This window comes from Scyliorhinus canicula, chromosome 18 (genome assembly GCF_902713615.1).
Source record: "Scyliorhinus canicula chromosome 18, sScyCan1.1, whole genome shotgun sequence".
Classification (NCBI taxonomy): Eukaryota; Metazoa; Chordata; class Chondrichthyes; order Carcharhiniformes; family Scyliorhinidae; genus Scyliorhinus; species Scyliorhinus canicula.
Genome location: NC_052163.1, coordinates 16,537,223 through 16,555,510, shown reverse-complemented (window position 1 = coordinate 16,555,510; position 18,288 = coordinate 16,537,223). Strand labels below are relative to the sequence as shown.

The 18,288-nt window shown below is 41.2% G+C and overlaps 1 protein-coding gene across 1 annotated transcript in view; it reads left to right on the top strand.

Annotated features, from left to right (window-relative positions):
* Positions 1-18,288, top strand: part of LOC119953684 (dynein heavy chain 17, axonemal-like) — an 821,504-nt gene that overhangs the window by 98,269 nt on the left and 704,947 nt on the right. Inside the window, 2 exon segments of the mRNA XM_038778213.1 lie at positions 15,374-15,526; positions 15,756-15,856. Of these exon segments, the coding sequence (XP_038634141.1) occupies positions 15,374-15,526; positions 15,756-15,856 (254 nt within the window).

Genomic DNA, 18,288 nt, shown 5'->3' with positions numbered 1-18,288 from the left:
TTTTTGATTTTATAATCAAAAGTTGATTTTTTAAGAATAAAACTTTCTATTTGTTTAAATGGAACCTTGTGGTTCTATTCTCTGGTATGTAACTGGGATTTCAAATTTCATCTACTTTAACAAAAAACAGATTATAGGCCCTGAACAGGTTTGTAGCAAACTTTGGGGGTCTTGTCTGGGATCATACCGATATTCGGAGTTCTGGTCCGAGGTTGTAACATCTTTGCTGACTTCTCTGTTTCAATTTCTGGCAAAAGTCTGTCAACTAATATCCGTATAAGCCCAATGACTCCCATAGCTACTGCGGCTACACTTCCTCACACAGTGTCACACCTGGTCCAAAGATGCAACCTTCCACACCAGCATATCCAGATGCCTCCTTTTTCTCCTCAACCAAGGATTCCACCCCACCCACCCGCAACCATAATTGGCAGGGACCATGATTATGTCCGCCACATTTCTTCAGCCCTTGCCCCTTCCCTTCCATCCCATAACTGTGTTATGGTTCTCGTCACAAGCAAAATAGAAAATACTGGACAATTTCAGCAGGTCTGACAGCATCTGTGGAGAGAAAGGGGAGCTAAGGTTTTGAGTCTGGATGACTCTTTGTCAAAGCTAGAGAGATCTGGAAATGGGGCCAGATTTATACTGTAGTTGGGTAGGGCGGTGCTGGTGGGGATGGATAGGGTGGAGATTGACAAAGATGTCGAGGACTGAAGATAAAAGGAATGTAAATGGCATGATTAATGCTAAGAAGGATGCTGATAGTGAGGCATAAAGAGAATGTGTGAATGGCCGAACAAAGGTGAACAGTATGTGAAAGGGAAACTGGGCACAGTTGGCCCAAGTGGAGTGGGAGGAGCGGGGGTTCTCCTTGTCCTCACTCACCACCTCATTAACCTGTTTTCAATGGATCATTTTTCACCCTCCTGAATTTTAAAACTCACCACTATTCTTAGAATTCCCCCTATACCAAAAAAAGGTCGATATTCTAAATGGTGAACAGGGATTCTCACTCCCTGACTCCGATGCAGGCTTCGGTGGGTGCTATTTAGGTCAAACTATATTTTCAAGTTATCCCCCAGTATAACCCATACCTTCACCCAAGAATTTTACCTACTTACCCCTTAGTAGCATCGAGGTCCTGGGTCCTGCGCTGTTAAGGAAGTTTAGGCTAATAACCACTTTTTCAGGTTAAGTTAAGTTATTTTATTATTATATTTTTTCTTTTAAAAGCTGCAAACACTTTCTTTACAGAAAGGAAAAAAGATCTTGCTTCGGGATCCTTCCTGTTAGTTGAAGGGACCTTCAGGCCCTGGCCTTGACAATCGATCTTCTTAAAATCTGGTCTTCTTGAGTTGTATTCGCTAGTGAACTCGGTTGCTGTGTCTTATCCTTCCCATGCACCGAGCTGTGAGAGCTGGCTCTACTGGCTGTCCCCTTTCTTCAGGTTTATATTCTCTTTCGAAGAGTCACCAAGTTTTAACGACTTTATTGTAAATGAGCTTGTTTCATTTTGATTGTCAAAAAGTATCCTTGATGCAAACATCCAAATACAACCAACTATTCACTTTGCGCATAACGTCACCTCTCAGATCTGATTACAAAACGCCCCGGTTTCAATAGGTGCTACCTCCACTTCCTGCTTTTGAATCGCTTAATTTTCCAATTGTCCTCAGCTCATAACTTTGCCTTTGATTTTGACTTCAAATTGTGTCTCCCGTAGACAGGTCGTCTCCAATTTTCTTTTAATTGACTTGATGTCCATAGAATTTTACACTTTAGAATTTACACCAAATTCGACTGAGCATCTTCCATCCTTTCCTGCTGTTTACGAAGAGTTTATTTCAATTAAGTTGTGAGACTTTGCTTTTAGTTGTATGCTAAAATTTAACTGAAAGACCTGCCTGTTTTAAACATTCTTCAATTGAAACTCTCATCCATGCCTTTCCAGATACTTCCTGAGATAGTTACATTCCATGAAGGCGTGAGCCATTGTTTTGGCTTACCACATGAAACCTGTGTGTTTGATAAGCCTGCTTGTGAGCAAGAATCTGCATTTTATAATCCTGCTCTTTGCAGCTGCTATTAACCTTTTGTGGGATCTTTCCCTGTATTCTCTCAGACCAGATATTGCCAGACTTCCATGTTTCAAATGACACATTTTTCTGTATTTTCAAGAACACCCTGTCTTGACATTTGAAACATAACTATATAATTTGGTTAATTGTCCCCCCATCCAATTGTACTAACATATATCCCCGATCTTTGTCATTTGTATGCATGTGTTGCAATTTTAAATTGTGCACCGAAATCAATTCGTAAATGTATCCATATCTCAGACCAGTGTCGATAAGAGTCTTGTTTTTCTTCCTCAAGTCCAATTACCGTGAACCATAGCCATAGCCGCTCGGGAAGGTAACACAATTGCTTTCCGTTTCTCATTGGAATGGTAATTATGATATCATGTACCACCCACTGATCCCCTTGCTTCATTAATTTAAAAGGTTCAATTGATCCTGCTTATATTCCTAACTTCCCCACATTAATGTCTAACATTGTCGTGAACCATGTATGTCTGCCAACCCCTGGTTTCCATGAGAGAATATCTTTCTGACAAATTTCCTTCAAATCCCTTTTGTCTGTCATTGTTACCCTTACAACATGAAAGTGTATATTTTCCATTACAGCATTTGCAAAACCACATTGAACTGTCACTTTTCCAAATAAATTCTCCCTATTGTTAAATACACAGTAAAAAAAATTAAGTCTTATCTTAACACATTATTCATTACCTAACCACACAAATAGACTGTGTGTTACAACTTTACATATTTTCAACTGTTACTACAATTTAAATACCAGAAATAAGGTACAATATCGAAACATCCCTTCTTGGCTTTGGGACCAATAGTCATTACATACTAAATATGACATATAAACAACATCAATATTATTTGTACTGTTCTATTTAGTTAAATCAAGAAAACACACTAAACTATGACTATTCCCTCTATTAAAACATTCACACAGTTTAGAAATGCGGATCAAGTTCTTTAACGGCACATATATATATATATATATATATATATACACATATATATATATATATATATATATAGCAGTCCCTATCAATTTACATGAAATTTCTTTCTTTAATAACAATTACAGCTCTTCAATGCAATATTGTTTTGCTGCATTGGTAACAATTTTCCCGCCGTGGTATCAAGCTACAAAAATTCTTAAACGATTGTCATTTATCATGTTGGGGTTCCTCGTCAGTTGCTGCTGTCTGCCGAGACCCTTAATAATTCCATCGCGTAGTACATACCCCGTGGAGACCACAGATCATCCATCAGCTAATGTCCAGTTGGAGATGTCTGACCGGAGGTTTCACTGTTCAGTAATAATTTGATATTTTGATTTGTTTCTAACCCGTAAAGTTTTCCTCCGGGCTCTTTCATTTAATTCCCTCAAATATGTAGCCAATTGTATCATTAGATTTCCCCCAATCCTGTCTAAAAGATTCTTTTCTGGAGTGTAGTTCTCTTCCTTCTTGTAAACTGGTTCGTTATTTATTTTTTCCATCTGAAAAATCAAATGAACAGATCAAGGGTGGAGAGGGCCCTATTCTTTAATTTGTACCGTCTGTTTTCATTTGGTTAACCCAGAAGTGCCCTCTCCAGGACTTCCGGATTTCTTTTGCCACCATTTCTTTTTGAACTGGTTTATTTTCCATATCCTTGATGTACATCATACAATTAAGGCCTGTTAAGCCTCCTCCTTCTGTCATTGCACCCCTGAGTGAGATGCGAAGAATCTCAAACTCCTCTTTTGCTCACCCAGTGATCCAATCTGGTCAAAACCATAACCTGATACATTCCTGATATTGCTATTGTATTTACTTTAATTACTTTATTTTGATTACGACTGGATTTTTATGAAAGTAAGATCCAAACATGACATTTGAACTTTATCATCTGTCCAATCAATGCTGCTAACAGGTTTTAATTCACTGTCTTTCCACCAATTGGGTCATGTGTTTTAATTGTGATACAATTTCTTTTGCTCCAGACACCATGGGCGCGATTCTCCCAAACCGGGGGAAATCGTAAGGCTGGCGTCAAACCCGGGCGGGTTTGACGCCAGCCCCCCCCCCCCTTCCCGACCGGGAACCGATTCTGGTCCCCGGTCGGGGCTAGCAGCCCGACGCCGTAAGCTCCGGCATCACGGGCTTAACGAATTTCGTTAAGCCCGCTTGCCCGAGTTAGCGCCGGCTGACGCGTCATATGATGTCAGCCGCGCATGCGCGGATTGGAAGACTCCAACCCGCGCATGCGCGGATGATGTCATCGCGTATTTGCGCAAAACCCGCGCATGCGCGGGCCGGGATGCCCCTCAGCCGCCCCGCGAATGCATACTGCGGGGCGGCGGAAGGACAAATAGTGCGCGGGCATCGGGCCCGTTGCCCGCGATCGGTGCCCACCGATCGCGGGCCCATGGCACCCTTGGCACGGCCGTGGTACTGCCGTGCCAATCGGTGCCATGGTTATAAAATGCGAGTGTTTACGGCCGTTTTTACGAACGGCCAGACCAGGTGTGTTTGCCGTTCGTAAAACAGCCGTAAGGGCTGGGAACTCGGCCCATCTATCAGCTGTGAATCGCTGCCGGCCGTAAAAAAACGGCGGCAGCGATTCGTATCGGGAGTCGGGCGTGGGGGGGGGGGGGGAGAATAGCGGGAGGGCGTCGGAACAGCGTGGCCGTAAAATTTTACGAGCCACGCTATTCTCCGCACCGTCGGGAGTGCGGAGAATCTCGCCCCATGCTTCTTTAATTCAACTGTATGTGTACCCAGAATCTGAACAATCTTGTCTTTACATTTTACAGCTTCACAGATGATTTTCCCTGCAGTCCTAGTTGGTAGCTTCACCCAAACTTTGTCTCCTACTTGATAATTCCCAGATTCACTTGGGTCCCCTTGTCCCTGGGAGACAGAGGTTCCGAGATTACTATTAAGATCAAATACTATTCTTTCAATGTCTTTATCCCAGCCTTTATGATCCAATCCTTTACTTTTCTTACAGACCTCTCAGCCATTCCATTACTCTCAGGTGCATATTTCACGGCCCAATTGATTGTTATTCCTCTGTCAGCACAAAAGTTAATAACAGTATTATTTCTAAAGTGCGGCGCATTGTCCATTCGGATCGATTCTGGCCTACCTCTGGAGGTCATCATTTCTGCCAATACCCTTTTTGTCGTGGATCCATTTGCTTTGCTGGTTGCTCTAAGGTCAATTTATCCCGTGCAGCTATCAGTTTTGACTAAAAAGTACAAATTACCTTTGCTGCTTCTGGGAAAAAGTGGTCCTGCATAATCTAATGACCATTCTTGCATTGGTTTCTCAGTTTTTATGCTCCCATATGTTTTATTCCTTCTCTGTCCTCCACAGGCCATACATCTCTCACATTTTCTCCTTACTGCAGTTAAATGTTGCCTCCAATAGGCTATTTTAATTCCCAACTTTTTCAACTCCCTTGCGACTACAACATGACCCCCATGTCCTGTGGCTTCATGTATTTGCTTAATTACCATTTGAAGGTCGGCTGCTGTGTTCCCAAGAGTCCCCAAGATTATCGTCCTAAGTCTGGCTAATTCATCCACTTCCTGATTCCCCTTACACAGTTCCCCAGTTCCTTTTGTGTGTGCTTTTTGATGAATTGTCTGGATTTCCATATCGGCTAAAATTTTATCCATCTCTTCCCACTGTTCTTTCTGTTCCAGTAGTTTATTTCTACCGTTCGTCCAACCGTTTAGTTTCCAAAACTTCAATTCTTTCTCCAATCCTTGCTGCACGAAAAAGCTATCGGTTACAACGGTTACTTCCTGCAGCTTTCTCTGCTGACACTCCTTTAACCCTTGCAATACTCCCTCTACCTCAGCTGTCTGAGCTGATCCAATAATTATTCCCTGTTCCTCCACTACTATTTTTCCTGAATTTTAAAAAATGAATGCCCATCTGGCTTGTTCTTCGTCCTTCTTGACTTTACTACCATCAGTATATAATACCCAAGCATTCACCAACTCCGTTTTACTAACTGGTTCATCAAGTTTCTGTCCCTTTTTAATGTTATGAATAAACATTAAGTCAGGGTTTAGATGAATGGTTTCCCATCTTTCCCATCGAGCTGTATTCGCGCCTTGCTGGCAAATCTGTCTCTTGGTTAGCTCCTTTAATTCCAAAAACTCAGTTGTGACATAAATTTTCTTACCACCCGACAAGTTTTCTATCTCTGCTATTCTCTTTGTTATAGCTGCTAGACATTTCTCGATGTCTGAAAACTTTTGTTCAACTCTCGACCAGTTTCCTGTCAGATGTTTGATAGGTGTCTGATTGCTATGATTAGCAAGCACCATACCATATCCATTTTTATATATGTCTAATTTAATGCTTAAATCATCCTCTTCTTGTCTCCCAACTAATGGTCCCCCATATCGCAACTGCTGTCTTTAACTGATCTACCCCTCTCTGGGCCTCGCTGGTCCAAATAAAATCCCCTTTCAATGTTTCATAAATGGGTTTAGCATAAAGACTAAAGTCCTTCACTACTGGCCTTAAATATCCCAATATTCCCATTATTTTTTGAACCCCTTTTTTCGAAACAGGCGCAGTAATTTCAGCTACCTTCTTCCTCATTTCAATACTGGCCTCTCTACCTTCCTTCGATACTGAATAACCTAAATAGTTGACTTCGCTTCTCCCAATTTGACATTTCTTGAGCCCTATTTTAAAGCCTGCTTCACTAAGTGTCTTAATTATCCTGGCCACTCTTTCCACATGTTTGTCCTGATCGTCATCTCCAATTAATATATCATCGATATATACTAAAGCCAAATCATCTTTAATCAGTTCCCTGATTATTGCCTGAAAGTGATTCGGAGAATTAACATATCCCTGTGGCAGTCTACAATATACATAATGCTTAGTTCCGAAGGTGAATGCTGTTTTCTCCCTGCTGTCTGGGTTTAATGGAACACTCCAGAATCCATTCGCCAAATCTATACTAGTTAAGTAAGTTTTTCCCGCGACTTGCTCTGAGGTAGTTTGTGGATTTATTAAATATCTCTTGTCCTTCTTTGTGACTTTATTTAGAGCTTTGTAATTTGTTACCATCCTAAATGTACCATCTGGTTTTCTTACTACCTGAAGTGGACTATTTGTTGAGGCATATGTGACCCCTTGAATAATCCCCTGCTGCTCCAATTCCTTGATTATTATCTCCAGCTCGCTCTTAGCTCCTCGGGTCAAAGGATACTGTTTTTGAGGTCTGTGTTGTCCACAGTGAATTGTGTGTTGGAACCGCTTGCTAATTAAACCTGTGTCATTCTTACCTATCGCTAGGTTTGCTCCCATTAATACTTCTTCCATCTTCTTCCAAGCTTCGTCATTTAAAATACATTTCTCTTTCTGTTTCCTTATTTCCTCCATGTTATCAATTGGTTTTAATATCCTTATTTTTCCAGTATCTATTTTTATTAAATCTTTTCCTGCCATCACATTCTCATTTCCTGATATTGCAAGTAATTCTCCCAATCTAATTTCTGGTCTAATATCCTTATTCCCTAATGCTCCTTCTACTATGTATTGTTTTCCTGTAAGATTTCCAGCTTCTTCCCTTATCATTGATATCTCAGCCCCTGTGTCCACTATAAATCTTTTCCCCCTGTATCCTACTACTAATTCTCCTTTTTCTGTTTCTGTTGTTTGATTTTGGATAGCCTGTTTAAGGGGAGAAGCCGAATCCGTTCAATTTATACCGGGGCTTCCTCTGCCTCTTCCTCGGAATCCCCCTCGCGAGGGTCCCGAGTACCACTCTGGTGGTCGATATCTACCTTGCTCAATCCTCCCCTGACCAGCTGCTCTTCTTCTCCTATCCTCAATGAATCTGTCTCTTTCCTCCCGACTGAGGGCTAGGAATTGTTCCCTTGGTAAGTAATTTAGATTTTGTGGTGGAGGTGGCCCTTGTGACCGCAGATTATACCCGTGTTGTGGCATTGCTGGTTGTTAGATTTTGTTCCGATTTGTCGGGTATCTGTCGATTTGGTGGTCTAATCTGAGCATTTTGTGTTGAAACATTATTTTGGGCAGCTGCTGCTCTTTTTGGTTCCCCTTTTGTGTGTTTATCCTTAAATGCTTTGCCTGCCAATTCAAATTTCACCAGTTCTCTTCCTATTTCTTTTCTGGAGGTCGTTATCAGTATTGTTGAGAATCTATTTCCTCCTGGAATCTTGGGTCCTAATTCCCTCAGGAATCTGACTACATCGGCCCCCCTTCCTTATTAACCTCATATATTCGGTCGACATATGTTGTGAGGTGTTCCCCTGCATATGCTGCCTCTGTCATTTCTTTCATTAAGTTAGCTCTCTCATTTCCCAAATCTAACTCATTTATTAAATCTGAGACTTCGCCTGTAACTATTTCTCCCACTGTATATAAATCAATCAATTTGGTGGATTCTCCTGATGCCCCCATTTTCTTCGCTAACTGTTTTAACCTCTGTGAATACTCAATTCTACTCTCCCCATGTTTCTTTGGGCCTGCTGTCTTCATTACTGCTGCTACTATTTTATACGGTACCATACCTCCCTGTCCTTCCTCTGGACCTGGTGTAAATGACTGAACTACTTTCTCACTTCTGGGGCATGGTGTTCTTAAAGGGGCACCTCTATCTAGTTTCCTATATTCTGAGAAATGTATCTGTCGTTGTACCGGTTCTTCTCCAAGATAGGGGATACCATGTTGTACAAAATCTTCCACCGGTTCTATATATTCATCAAACATTGCAATTGGTACTTGGCTATCCCGTGGAGTATAACTTGCCCTATCCATAGGAGTGGGAGCAGTTATTCGGGGTCTTGGAAGATTCTGTATCCTTTCTTGTGGTCTTAATGCTGCTATTATCTGGCCTTGTGTTTCTGTGCTGTTCCTTACTCTACTCATGGCTCTTCCGAAACTGTCATACTCTTTGCTCATTTGCCAAATTTTAGCTTTGGGGGTAACGTTTGGTAATCCCAGTAATTTTGTAGAATCAATCTGTTGACTTCCTCCTAATATTTCTCCTATTTTAAGTCCCCTAGATATAACCTCTCTTTCCCATCCTTCCTGATCTCTATGGTGTACCATTTTTGCTTCTGGATTATACATATAATACAGTAAATCCTTATTTATTGGTCGATAAATGGAAGGTTGTTGTTGTTTCCAGTAATCACTATAATCCCCTATTTCTAATGGTTTAGAATTTTTTCTATTCCCTATTCTTCTCCTTGGTTTTAATATTTCCTCATTCTCTGATGAGGATGATAATTCTTCCTGTCCCAGCGCAGGAGGCGCAATAATCCCAACTAGGCTTTGTTCCTCTTCACTTTCTTGTGTTTCAAAAAAATAATCGATAAAAGCTCCTTTTTTATGTGTGGCAGATTGCCTAGGCCAATTTTCTTCCTGAAACGGACTTGGATCTGGGTATTGAAAATTGTATCCCTTTGGGAAATTTTCAAAGGGGTCCGAATTCTCTTGGCTATCTGAAGCACTGGGATATGTTTTTTCTATCTCTAACAGGGGTGCTGGCATTTGGTTGAATTGAAATTCAGATTGCTGTCTTGTTCCTGCTGTGTCTAAAAGGAATTGTGGCCATTGCTCTCGCCAAATCCTAATTATCTGACCTGCCCTAGCTGGAGGGATTAATGCACATATCTTTATTATTGCTCTCAGAGATTCCCTTGAGTTATTTTTGTATATTCCGCCTCCTAATAATGTCATATCAATATCTCTCCCTACACTATGTCTCAGGATCCCTTCCATGTTCGCTTGATTTACTTCTGTCTCCTCCATGATACCATACTGCTGTCCGGAATTGTTTAGTGATACCACATGTATAATCATTGTCTCATGGCTCAGAGTTGTGGTTCTAACTATCCCTTCTTTAAATTCTCCTCTTAGAACTACCTCCTCATCCATTTTTAGCTGTAACTCCGGATTGTATCTATGAGCCAATACCCCTGAAATTCCTGCCCCTAATTTCCCTTTTCTATTGGAAGGATTAACTTGTACGTCCTTTTGGGCATTTGTAAAGTCTCCTTCCACTAAGTGAATCTGCTTTCCTCCTATGTATAATTTTTTTATAAGTCTCGTCTGTTCCCATTCATCTGCACTTTTACTTGGCACATTTGTTTGAAACCCTACTGTTTTTACTGTGCTATCTGATTCTAGGACTGATTCCTCGTCATTTTCCATTTCTAATGCTTCATTTTTCTGCAGTTGTTTTATATATTTGTTTGCCACTTCAGAGTTACTTTTGTGTTCACTAGGGATCTGTATTATTTCTTTCATGTTTTCTTCGTCAATGATTTTAACCAGTTTGGAGCACATTTTGCCCACTTGAGCAACTGCATGCTTCTGTCTGTGTCCGAACAAGATTAGTGATTCAGCTTGCTTTTCAAATGCAAATTTACAAAGTGCTTTAAGAATCCCTACTGGATCTGTATATTGCAGGGCTTTAGGCACTCTAACAAAGAAGGAGATATCTCCGTCTGGATACATCTCTCTATTCCAGGATTTGTTTTGCTCTTTTAATTTCTTACATTCTTGTTTCATTGCTACATCTCTCTTGACTGTATTCCAGGGCAAGAGAATTACCCTAATTGCCATTTTTCGGATTTTTAACTTCTGTTCCTGGTTGTCCCTTTCAGGTGCACTCTGAAATTAAGGATAAGTACCCTTTCTGGGCCCTATCCAAGGCTGACTAAGGCACTATCTTCCTGTTTTAGTTAAGGGTCGATTGGTTATTGGTTTCTGAAGATTCTAAGCGTCCCTATTTTCCAGAAAATGTCCGCACAATCTGCCTTACTCTGAGGATGATTTATTCTTTGGCCTCTTTTACCAGTAATGGATGCAAGATTTTAGTGCTATCACCAAAATGTCTTGCAGACTTTTTCTCAGGGTCAGTATCTTCTAGTCTACTGATTTTTCACACCCAACCTGAGCTTCAGTCCCCTCGATCCACAGAATGTCCTTACAAAAGCCAATCACACATGACTTTCCAAACTAAACTCGGCAGGTAAAGTTTGACTCACACATAGACCAGAAACTTCTAATATTCTAGCTTTTGTGCCGGTTAGAAACTTCTAATATTCCAACCGTTTCTTGGGAACTAGAAACTTCTGATATTCTAGCCCCTACTCTGCTTAACTAGAAACTTCTAATATTCTAGCCTCGCTTTACCTAGAAACTTCTAATATTCTAGGCCTCCACGCTGGGCGCCATGAATTTTAAACTCACCACTATTCTTAGAATTCCCCCTATACCAAAAAAAGGTCGATATTCTAAATGGTGAACAGGGATTCTCACTCCCTGACTCCGATGCAGGCTTCGGTGGGTGCTATGTAGGTCAAACTATATTTTCAAGTTATCCCCCAGTATAACCCATACCTTCACCGAAGAATTTTACCTACTTACCCCTTAGTAGCATCGATGTCCTGGGTCCTGCATTGTTAAGGAAGTAAAGTAGGCTAATAACCACTTTTTCAGGTTAAGTTAAGTTATTTTATTATTATATTTTTTCTTTTAAAAGCTGCAAACACTTTCTTTACAGAAAGGAAAAAAGATCTTGCTTCGGGATCCTTCCTGTTGGTTGAAGGGACCTTCAGGCCCTGGCCTTGACAATCGATCTTCTTAAAATCTGGTCTTCTTGAGTTGTATTCGCTGGTGAACTCGGTTGCTGTATCCTATCCTTCCCATGCACCGAGCTGTGAGAGCTGGCTCTGCTGGCTGTCCCCTTTCTTCAGGTTTATATTCTCTTTCGAAGAGTCACCAAGTTTTAACGACTTTATTGTAAATGAGCTTGTTTCATTTTGATTGTCAAAAAGTATCCTTGATGCAAACATCCAAATACAACCAACTATTCACTTTGCGCATAACGTCACCTCTCAGATCTGATTACAAAACGCCCCGGTTTCAATAGGTGCTACCTCCACTTCCTGCTTTTGAATCGCTTAATTTTCCAATTGTCCCCAGCTCATAACTTTGCCTTTGATTTTGACTTCAAATTGTGTCTCCCGTAGACAGGTCGTCTCCAATTTTCTTTTAGTTGACTTGATGTCCATAGAATTTTACACTTTAGAATTTACACCAAATTCGACTGAGCATCTTCCATCCTTTCCTGCTGTTTACGAAGAGTTTATTTCAATTAAGTTGTGAGACTTTGCTTTTAGCTGTATGCTAAAATTTAACTGAAAGACCTGCCTGTTTTAAACATTCGTCAATTGAAACTCTCATCCATGCCTTTCCAGATACTTCCTGAGATAGTTACATTCCATGAAGGTGTGAGCCATTGTTTTAGTTTACCACATGAAACCTGTGTGTTTGATAAGCCTGCTTGTGAGCAAGAATCTGCATTTTATAATCCTGCTCTTTGCAGCTGCTATTAACCTTTTGTGGGACCTTTCCCTGTATCAATTTTTCTGTATTTTCAAGAACACTCCCCTTCCGCTTTCAACATTCCAAAGCGAGTATTCCCTTTGTGAGGCCTTTGTCTACTCCACAATCACCCCAATATCCCATCCCCTTTCCACAGCACTTTTTCGTGCAAACGCAGGAGATGTATCTCTTGCCTTTTTACTTCCTCTCTCCTCACCATACAAGGCCCCAAATACATCATCCAGGTATGCAGTGCTTTGTGTTCTCCTTTCAATTTGTATTTGCTGCTTACAATGTGGTCTCCTCTATGCACTGGGAAGACTAAAAGCAAATTGGTGACTGGTTCAACAGCAAAAACAGCAAATACTGGACAATTTCCTCAGGTCTGACAGCATCTGTAGAGAGAAAAAGGAGCTAACGTTTCAAGTCTGGATGTCTCTTTGTCAAAGCTCCTTTGTGGAAACACTTCCATTCAGAAAATGGAAGAAAATAGACTTATCAGTGATAGGCAGCATGGCTTTGTACAGGGAAGGTCATGTCTTACAAACCTAATAGAATTCTTTGAGGAAGTGACAAAGTTAATCGATGAGGGAAGGGCTGTAGATGTCATATACATGGACTTCAGTAAAGCATTTGATAAAGTTTTCCATGGCAGATTGATGGAAAAAGTGAAGTCGTATGGGGTTCAGGGTATACTAGCTAGATGGATAAAGAACTGGCTGGGCAACAGGAGATAGAGAGTAGTGGTGGAAGGGAGTGTCTCAAAATGGAGAAAGGTGACTAGCGGTGTTCCACAGGGATCCGTGCTCGGACCACTGTTGTTTGTGATATACATAAATGATCTGGACGAAGGTATAAGTGGTCTGATGAGCAAGTTTGCAGATGATACTAAGATTGGTGGAGTTGCAGATAGCGAGGCGGACTGTCAGAGAATACAGCAAAATATAGATAGATTGGAGAGTTGGGCAGAGAAATGGCAGATGGAGTTCAATCCAGGCAAATGCGATGTGATGCATTTTGGAAGATCTAACTCAAGAGCGGACTATATGGTCAATGGAAGAGTCCTGGGGAAAATTGATGTGCAGAGAGATCTGGGAGTTCAGGTCCATTGTACCCTGAAGGTGGCAATGCCGGTCGATAGAGTGGTCAAGAAGGCATACAGCATGTTTGCCTTCATCGGACGAGGTATTGAGTACAAGAGTCGGCAGGTCATGTTATAGTTGTATCGGACTTTGGTTAGGCCACATTTGGAATACTGCGTGCAGTTCTGGTCGCCACATTACCAGAAGGATGTGGATGCTTTAGAGAGGGTGCAGAGGAGGTTCACCAGGATGTTGTCTGGTATGGAGGGTGCTAGCTATGAAGAAAGGTTGAGTAGATTAGGATTGTTTTCATTGGAAAGACGGAGGTTGAGGGGAGACCTGATTGAGGTCTACAAAATTATGAGAGGTATGGACAGGGTGGATAACTACAAGCTTTTTCCAAGAGTGGGGGTGTCAATTACAAGGGGTCACGATTTCAAGGTGAGAGGGGAAAAGTTTAAGGGAGATGTGCGTGGAAAGTCTTTTACACAGAGGGTGTTGGGTGCCTGGAATGCTTTGCCAGCGGAGGTGGTAGAGGCGGGTACGATAGCATCATTTAAGATGCATCTGGACAGATATATGAACGGGTGGGGAACAGAGGGAAGTAGACCTTGGAAAATAGGCAACAGGTTTAGATAAAGGCTGGGAGGGCCGAAGGGCCTGTTCCTGTGCTGTAATTTTCTTTGCTCTTTGTTCTTTGTTCAGTCCGCAAACATGATCCTGAGTTTCCAATGGCCTGTCATTTTAATAATAATAATAATAATAATCTTTATTGTCACAAGTAGGCTTACATTGCAATGATGTTACTGTGAAAAGCCCCTAGTCGCCACATTCCGGTGCCTGTTCGGGTACACAGAGGGAGAATTCAGAATGTCTAAATTATCTAATAGCACATCTTTCAGGACTCGTGGGAGGAAACCGAAGCACCCAGAGGAAACCCATGCAGACACAGGGAGAACGTGTTGACTCCACACAGACAGTGACCCAGCTGGAAATCAAACCTGGGATCCTGGCGCTGTGAAGTCACAGTGCTAACCATTGTGCTACCATGCTGCTCACATTTTAATTCTCCACCTTGCTCTCACACTGGTAATTCTCCTTGACCTGCTGCACTGTTCCAGTAAAACTCAACATAAGCTTGAGGAACAGCATCTTATCTTCCAATTGGGCACTTTATAACCTTCTGGATCAACATTGAATTCAACAATTTCAGGCTATAAACTCTGCCCCCCCCCCCCCCCCCCCCGCTTTTTTTCTTTTCTTTGCATGTTTTAGTTTTTCTCTAACAGTGTATTTTGGTTTTCAGAAAATAGTAGACCAGCTGTAGGCACATCATTTGATTGTTTTCTTACCCTGTCACCATTCCCTTTTGCCTTGTATGACTCTTCTGTCAATGAATCTCTCCTGTCTCCCACCCTATCACAAACCTTTTTGTCCTTTTCCCATCCACCCCTTGCTCAAAACCAATGACAGTCAACTCACGTTGTTTATGACCCCCACTGTCGTAAACCTTGCCAATATAGTTGTACACTTGATCACAGTTTGAAACCCCAAACCTTCACTCACCCACTAGTTAGAATGATGAACTCTCACCTTTTCTATGCCACTCCCATGTAGAAAACACGCACTGCGTAAATGCTGACTCTGCACATGCAAAAGTTCGCCGTTCATGATTTTACACTTTGCGATAATTTGTGGGAATGTTGACAAATTTCAGTTCTAATTTTGGTATTGTTTAAATGTATGTTCAATCGAGGATGCTGGGCTCTCATCCTACATTTTAGAAGAGAATTAACATAATGAAAATCTTTATCTGTAGACATGTCACTTTTTGAATCCAGATGAATTAATGAAAGGATTACAGGGAGAAATAGAGGAGGTTGTGCAAACAATCCACCTGTCAATATCTGTCTTGAAGAAGCTTTACCAAGTTTATGATCATAACCGGTCTGAAATGCACACATTCTTTAAGGTAATGTACATTCAGAATATTTTACATTGAGCAATTTAAAACAATAAATTTGAATACTTTTATTGTAATATCATTATCGATTTACCTGCTTTTATCCTGCAGAAAAGGTTTCAAGTCTTGTGTTCCTTATAGAAAGGGACACTATATATTTGCAAAGTACCTGTGAGAGAATGCTATCAAATGTTTCTCTGAACTGTTTGTCTGAAAAGTATATTACCTTCTATTTTAGGATAGAGAACCAAAATACTGGGAATTCCCCTCACATCTTGTGTTTGCAAGGTTGGATAGATTTATGCTCCGATTACAGACTATTGAGGTACTATATTTTATATATATTTTGCTTTTCGTTCCTTTGTTGGGTACTAAAGTGCAGAGCATTCTCATATTATCACATCATGAGTGGTGAGGCATAGGCTATTGAACATAGTTCTTCACTAGGCATGTTCTTAAATTCATTACTTACCCCCAGAATAAAATCATTCACGAATGAGAGCACCTATGCAATTGTTGTGCTTCTTTTAGAATGCTACTTCAAAAATGGTCAAGTTTACCTCGAATATAATTTTTGTTGTGAAATTGAGCATTGAAACTCAAGATTTAACTCTGTAACAACTAATTGTTGCATGAACTACATGAGGAGCATAAATGTGACTTCAGCATCTCTATTTTATCGTAGACACCGTGACCTCTGCTGCAGCCTGACTTTAAGCAGTATGAAGATCTGGGACAACTCATCCTGTTTGTTGTTGAGAGCACCATGATCTTACGCTTTTATGCAACCAAACCTTCCTAGAAATAGGAGACTTATGTTAGATAAACAAGTTTGCATTTTGTTTCTCTTGAAACTTAGTGGCATGTTTTCCATACCTTTATCACTTTCTTAGTACAAAGCAGACACCAACTAGTAAGTGGAATAAACATGCCAATTTTGACTCCGAGATAACCCTCCTACTTGCAGTCAAAGTGTTTCAAGCCTTACTCCATAGGGTAAATACTATAGGTTGACCGTTTAATGCACTTATAAATGAGTGCTGCACTATCAGAAATGCCATCTTTTGGAAGACCCATTAAAACAAGCTCTGTCGGGCAGCACAGTAGCACAGTGGTTATCACTGCTGCCTATGGCGTTGAGGACCCGGGTTCGATCCCGGCCCGGGTCATTTTCTGTGTGCAGTTTGCACATTCTCTCCGTGTCTGCGTGGGTTTCACCCCCATAACCCAAAGGTGTGCAGGTTAGGTGGATGGGCCACCTAAATTGCCCCTTAATTGGGAAATAAAATAATTGGGTACTCTAAATTTATTTTAAAAAACAAGACTCTGTCTCCCCTCTCATGTGAATGTTAAACATTATGTGGCTATATGAGAAATGTTTCTGGTGTTTCTGGTGTCCTTGCCAATTCCTCAACAAAAGGTGATCAAAAACTGATTAAATTATGGACATTGACAAATTGGTTAAAATTTTCGGTTGTTCCCGTGGGTGGAAGCTTCTAGTCCCACCAATGGTGCCCCCCCCCCCCTGCTGTGGGTTCCCTGGAACGGAGAGTGCAAACAATGGGAGACCCTGTTGATAAAGGTGGTCTGGAAGAACCCACTGTTCTCCAATGGCCCGCCGCCTCCGCATGGGGTGGGGAGGGGGGGGGGGGGGGGGGGGGGCGCAAAAACCTGCTCATTGTTGTTTGTGGGAACCTATTTTGTGATATTTTGGATTTGGATTTGTCAAAAAATAACAGCTGTATTCATGCTTTACAACTACTTCTATGGTTGGAAAATGATTTGCAACATCAGGAGGATGAAAACGGCAGTGTGCAAATAGTGATTTTCTTTTTCTTTATTGAAGTTTCTAGAACATCACAGATAGCACCCAGAATATATTTTAAATATATCAGATATTTTCACAACACATGAATGAAAGAGATGCCTCTGCTTTAATGTGCTAGCGAAACCTAAAAAATGTTTTTTGCAAGCCATCCAGGGAGCAATCTGGAGACTTCCTTTTATGTAGCTATGTGTTTTTAAAAAAACATGCTTAGCTGCTTTCTGGAGACCAGAGGTACCCTTTTATTTATCCATTTCAGCGGATGTTGGCATCAATGACCAGACCAGCATTTGACTAGGCCCTCCTGAACTACTCTTAAGAAGGTGGTAGTGAACCGTTTTCTTGAACCACTGCAGTTCATATCGGGTAGGTGTACCCATATCCATTGTATTCTTATGAAATGAGTTCCAATATTTTGCCCCCTAGTTACTGTGAAGGAACAATTTCAAGACAGGATGGTATGTGGCTTTGAGGCCAACATTCAAGTGGGGGTGTTCCCATGCATCTGCTGTCCTTGCACTTCAAGGTGGCAGAAATTCTGGATTTAGAAGGTGCTGCTTCTTCAGTAAACCTTGAACATTGTACACATTGCTGCCATTGTGCGTAGTTGGGGGAGGGAGTGAATATTTGAGGTGGTGGATGGGGTGCCAGTCAGGTGGGCTGCTTTAACCTAAATGGTGTTAAGCTTCTTGTGTGTTGTTGAAGTTGCACTCATCCAGACAAGTGGAACACTCCTGACTTGTTCCTTCTAGATGATGGTGAACATGATTTAAGGAATCAGAAGGTCAGTTATATGGAGAGGCGGTGGCATAGTGGTATTATCGCTGGATTAGTTATCCAGACACCCAAGATAATGATCTGGGGACCTGGGTTTGAATCCCACCATGGCAAGTGGTGGAATTTAAACTCTAAAATAACTGGAATTAAAAAAACCATTGTTGATGTA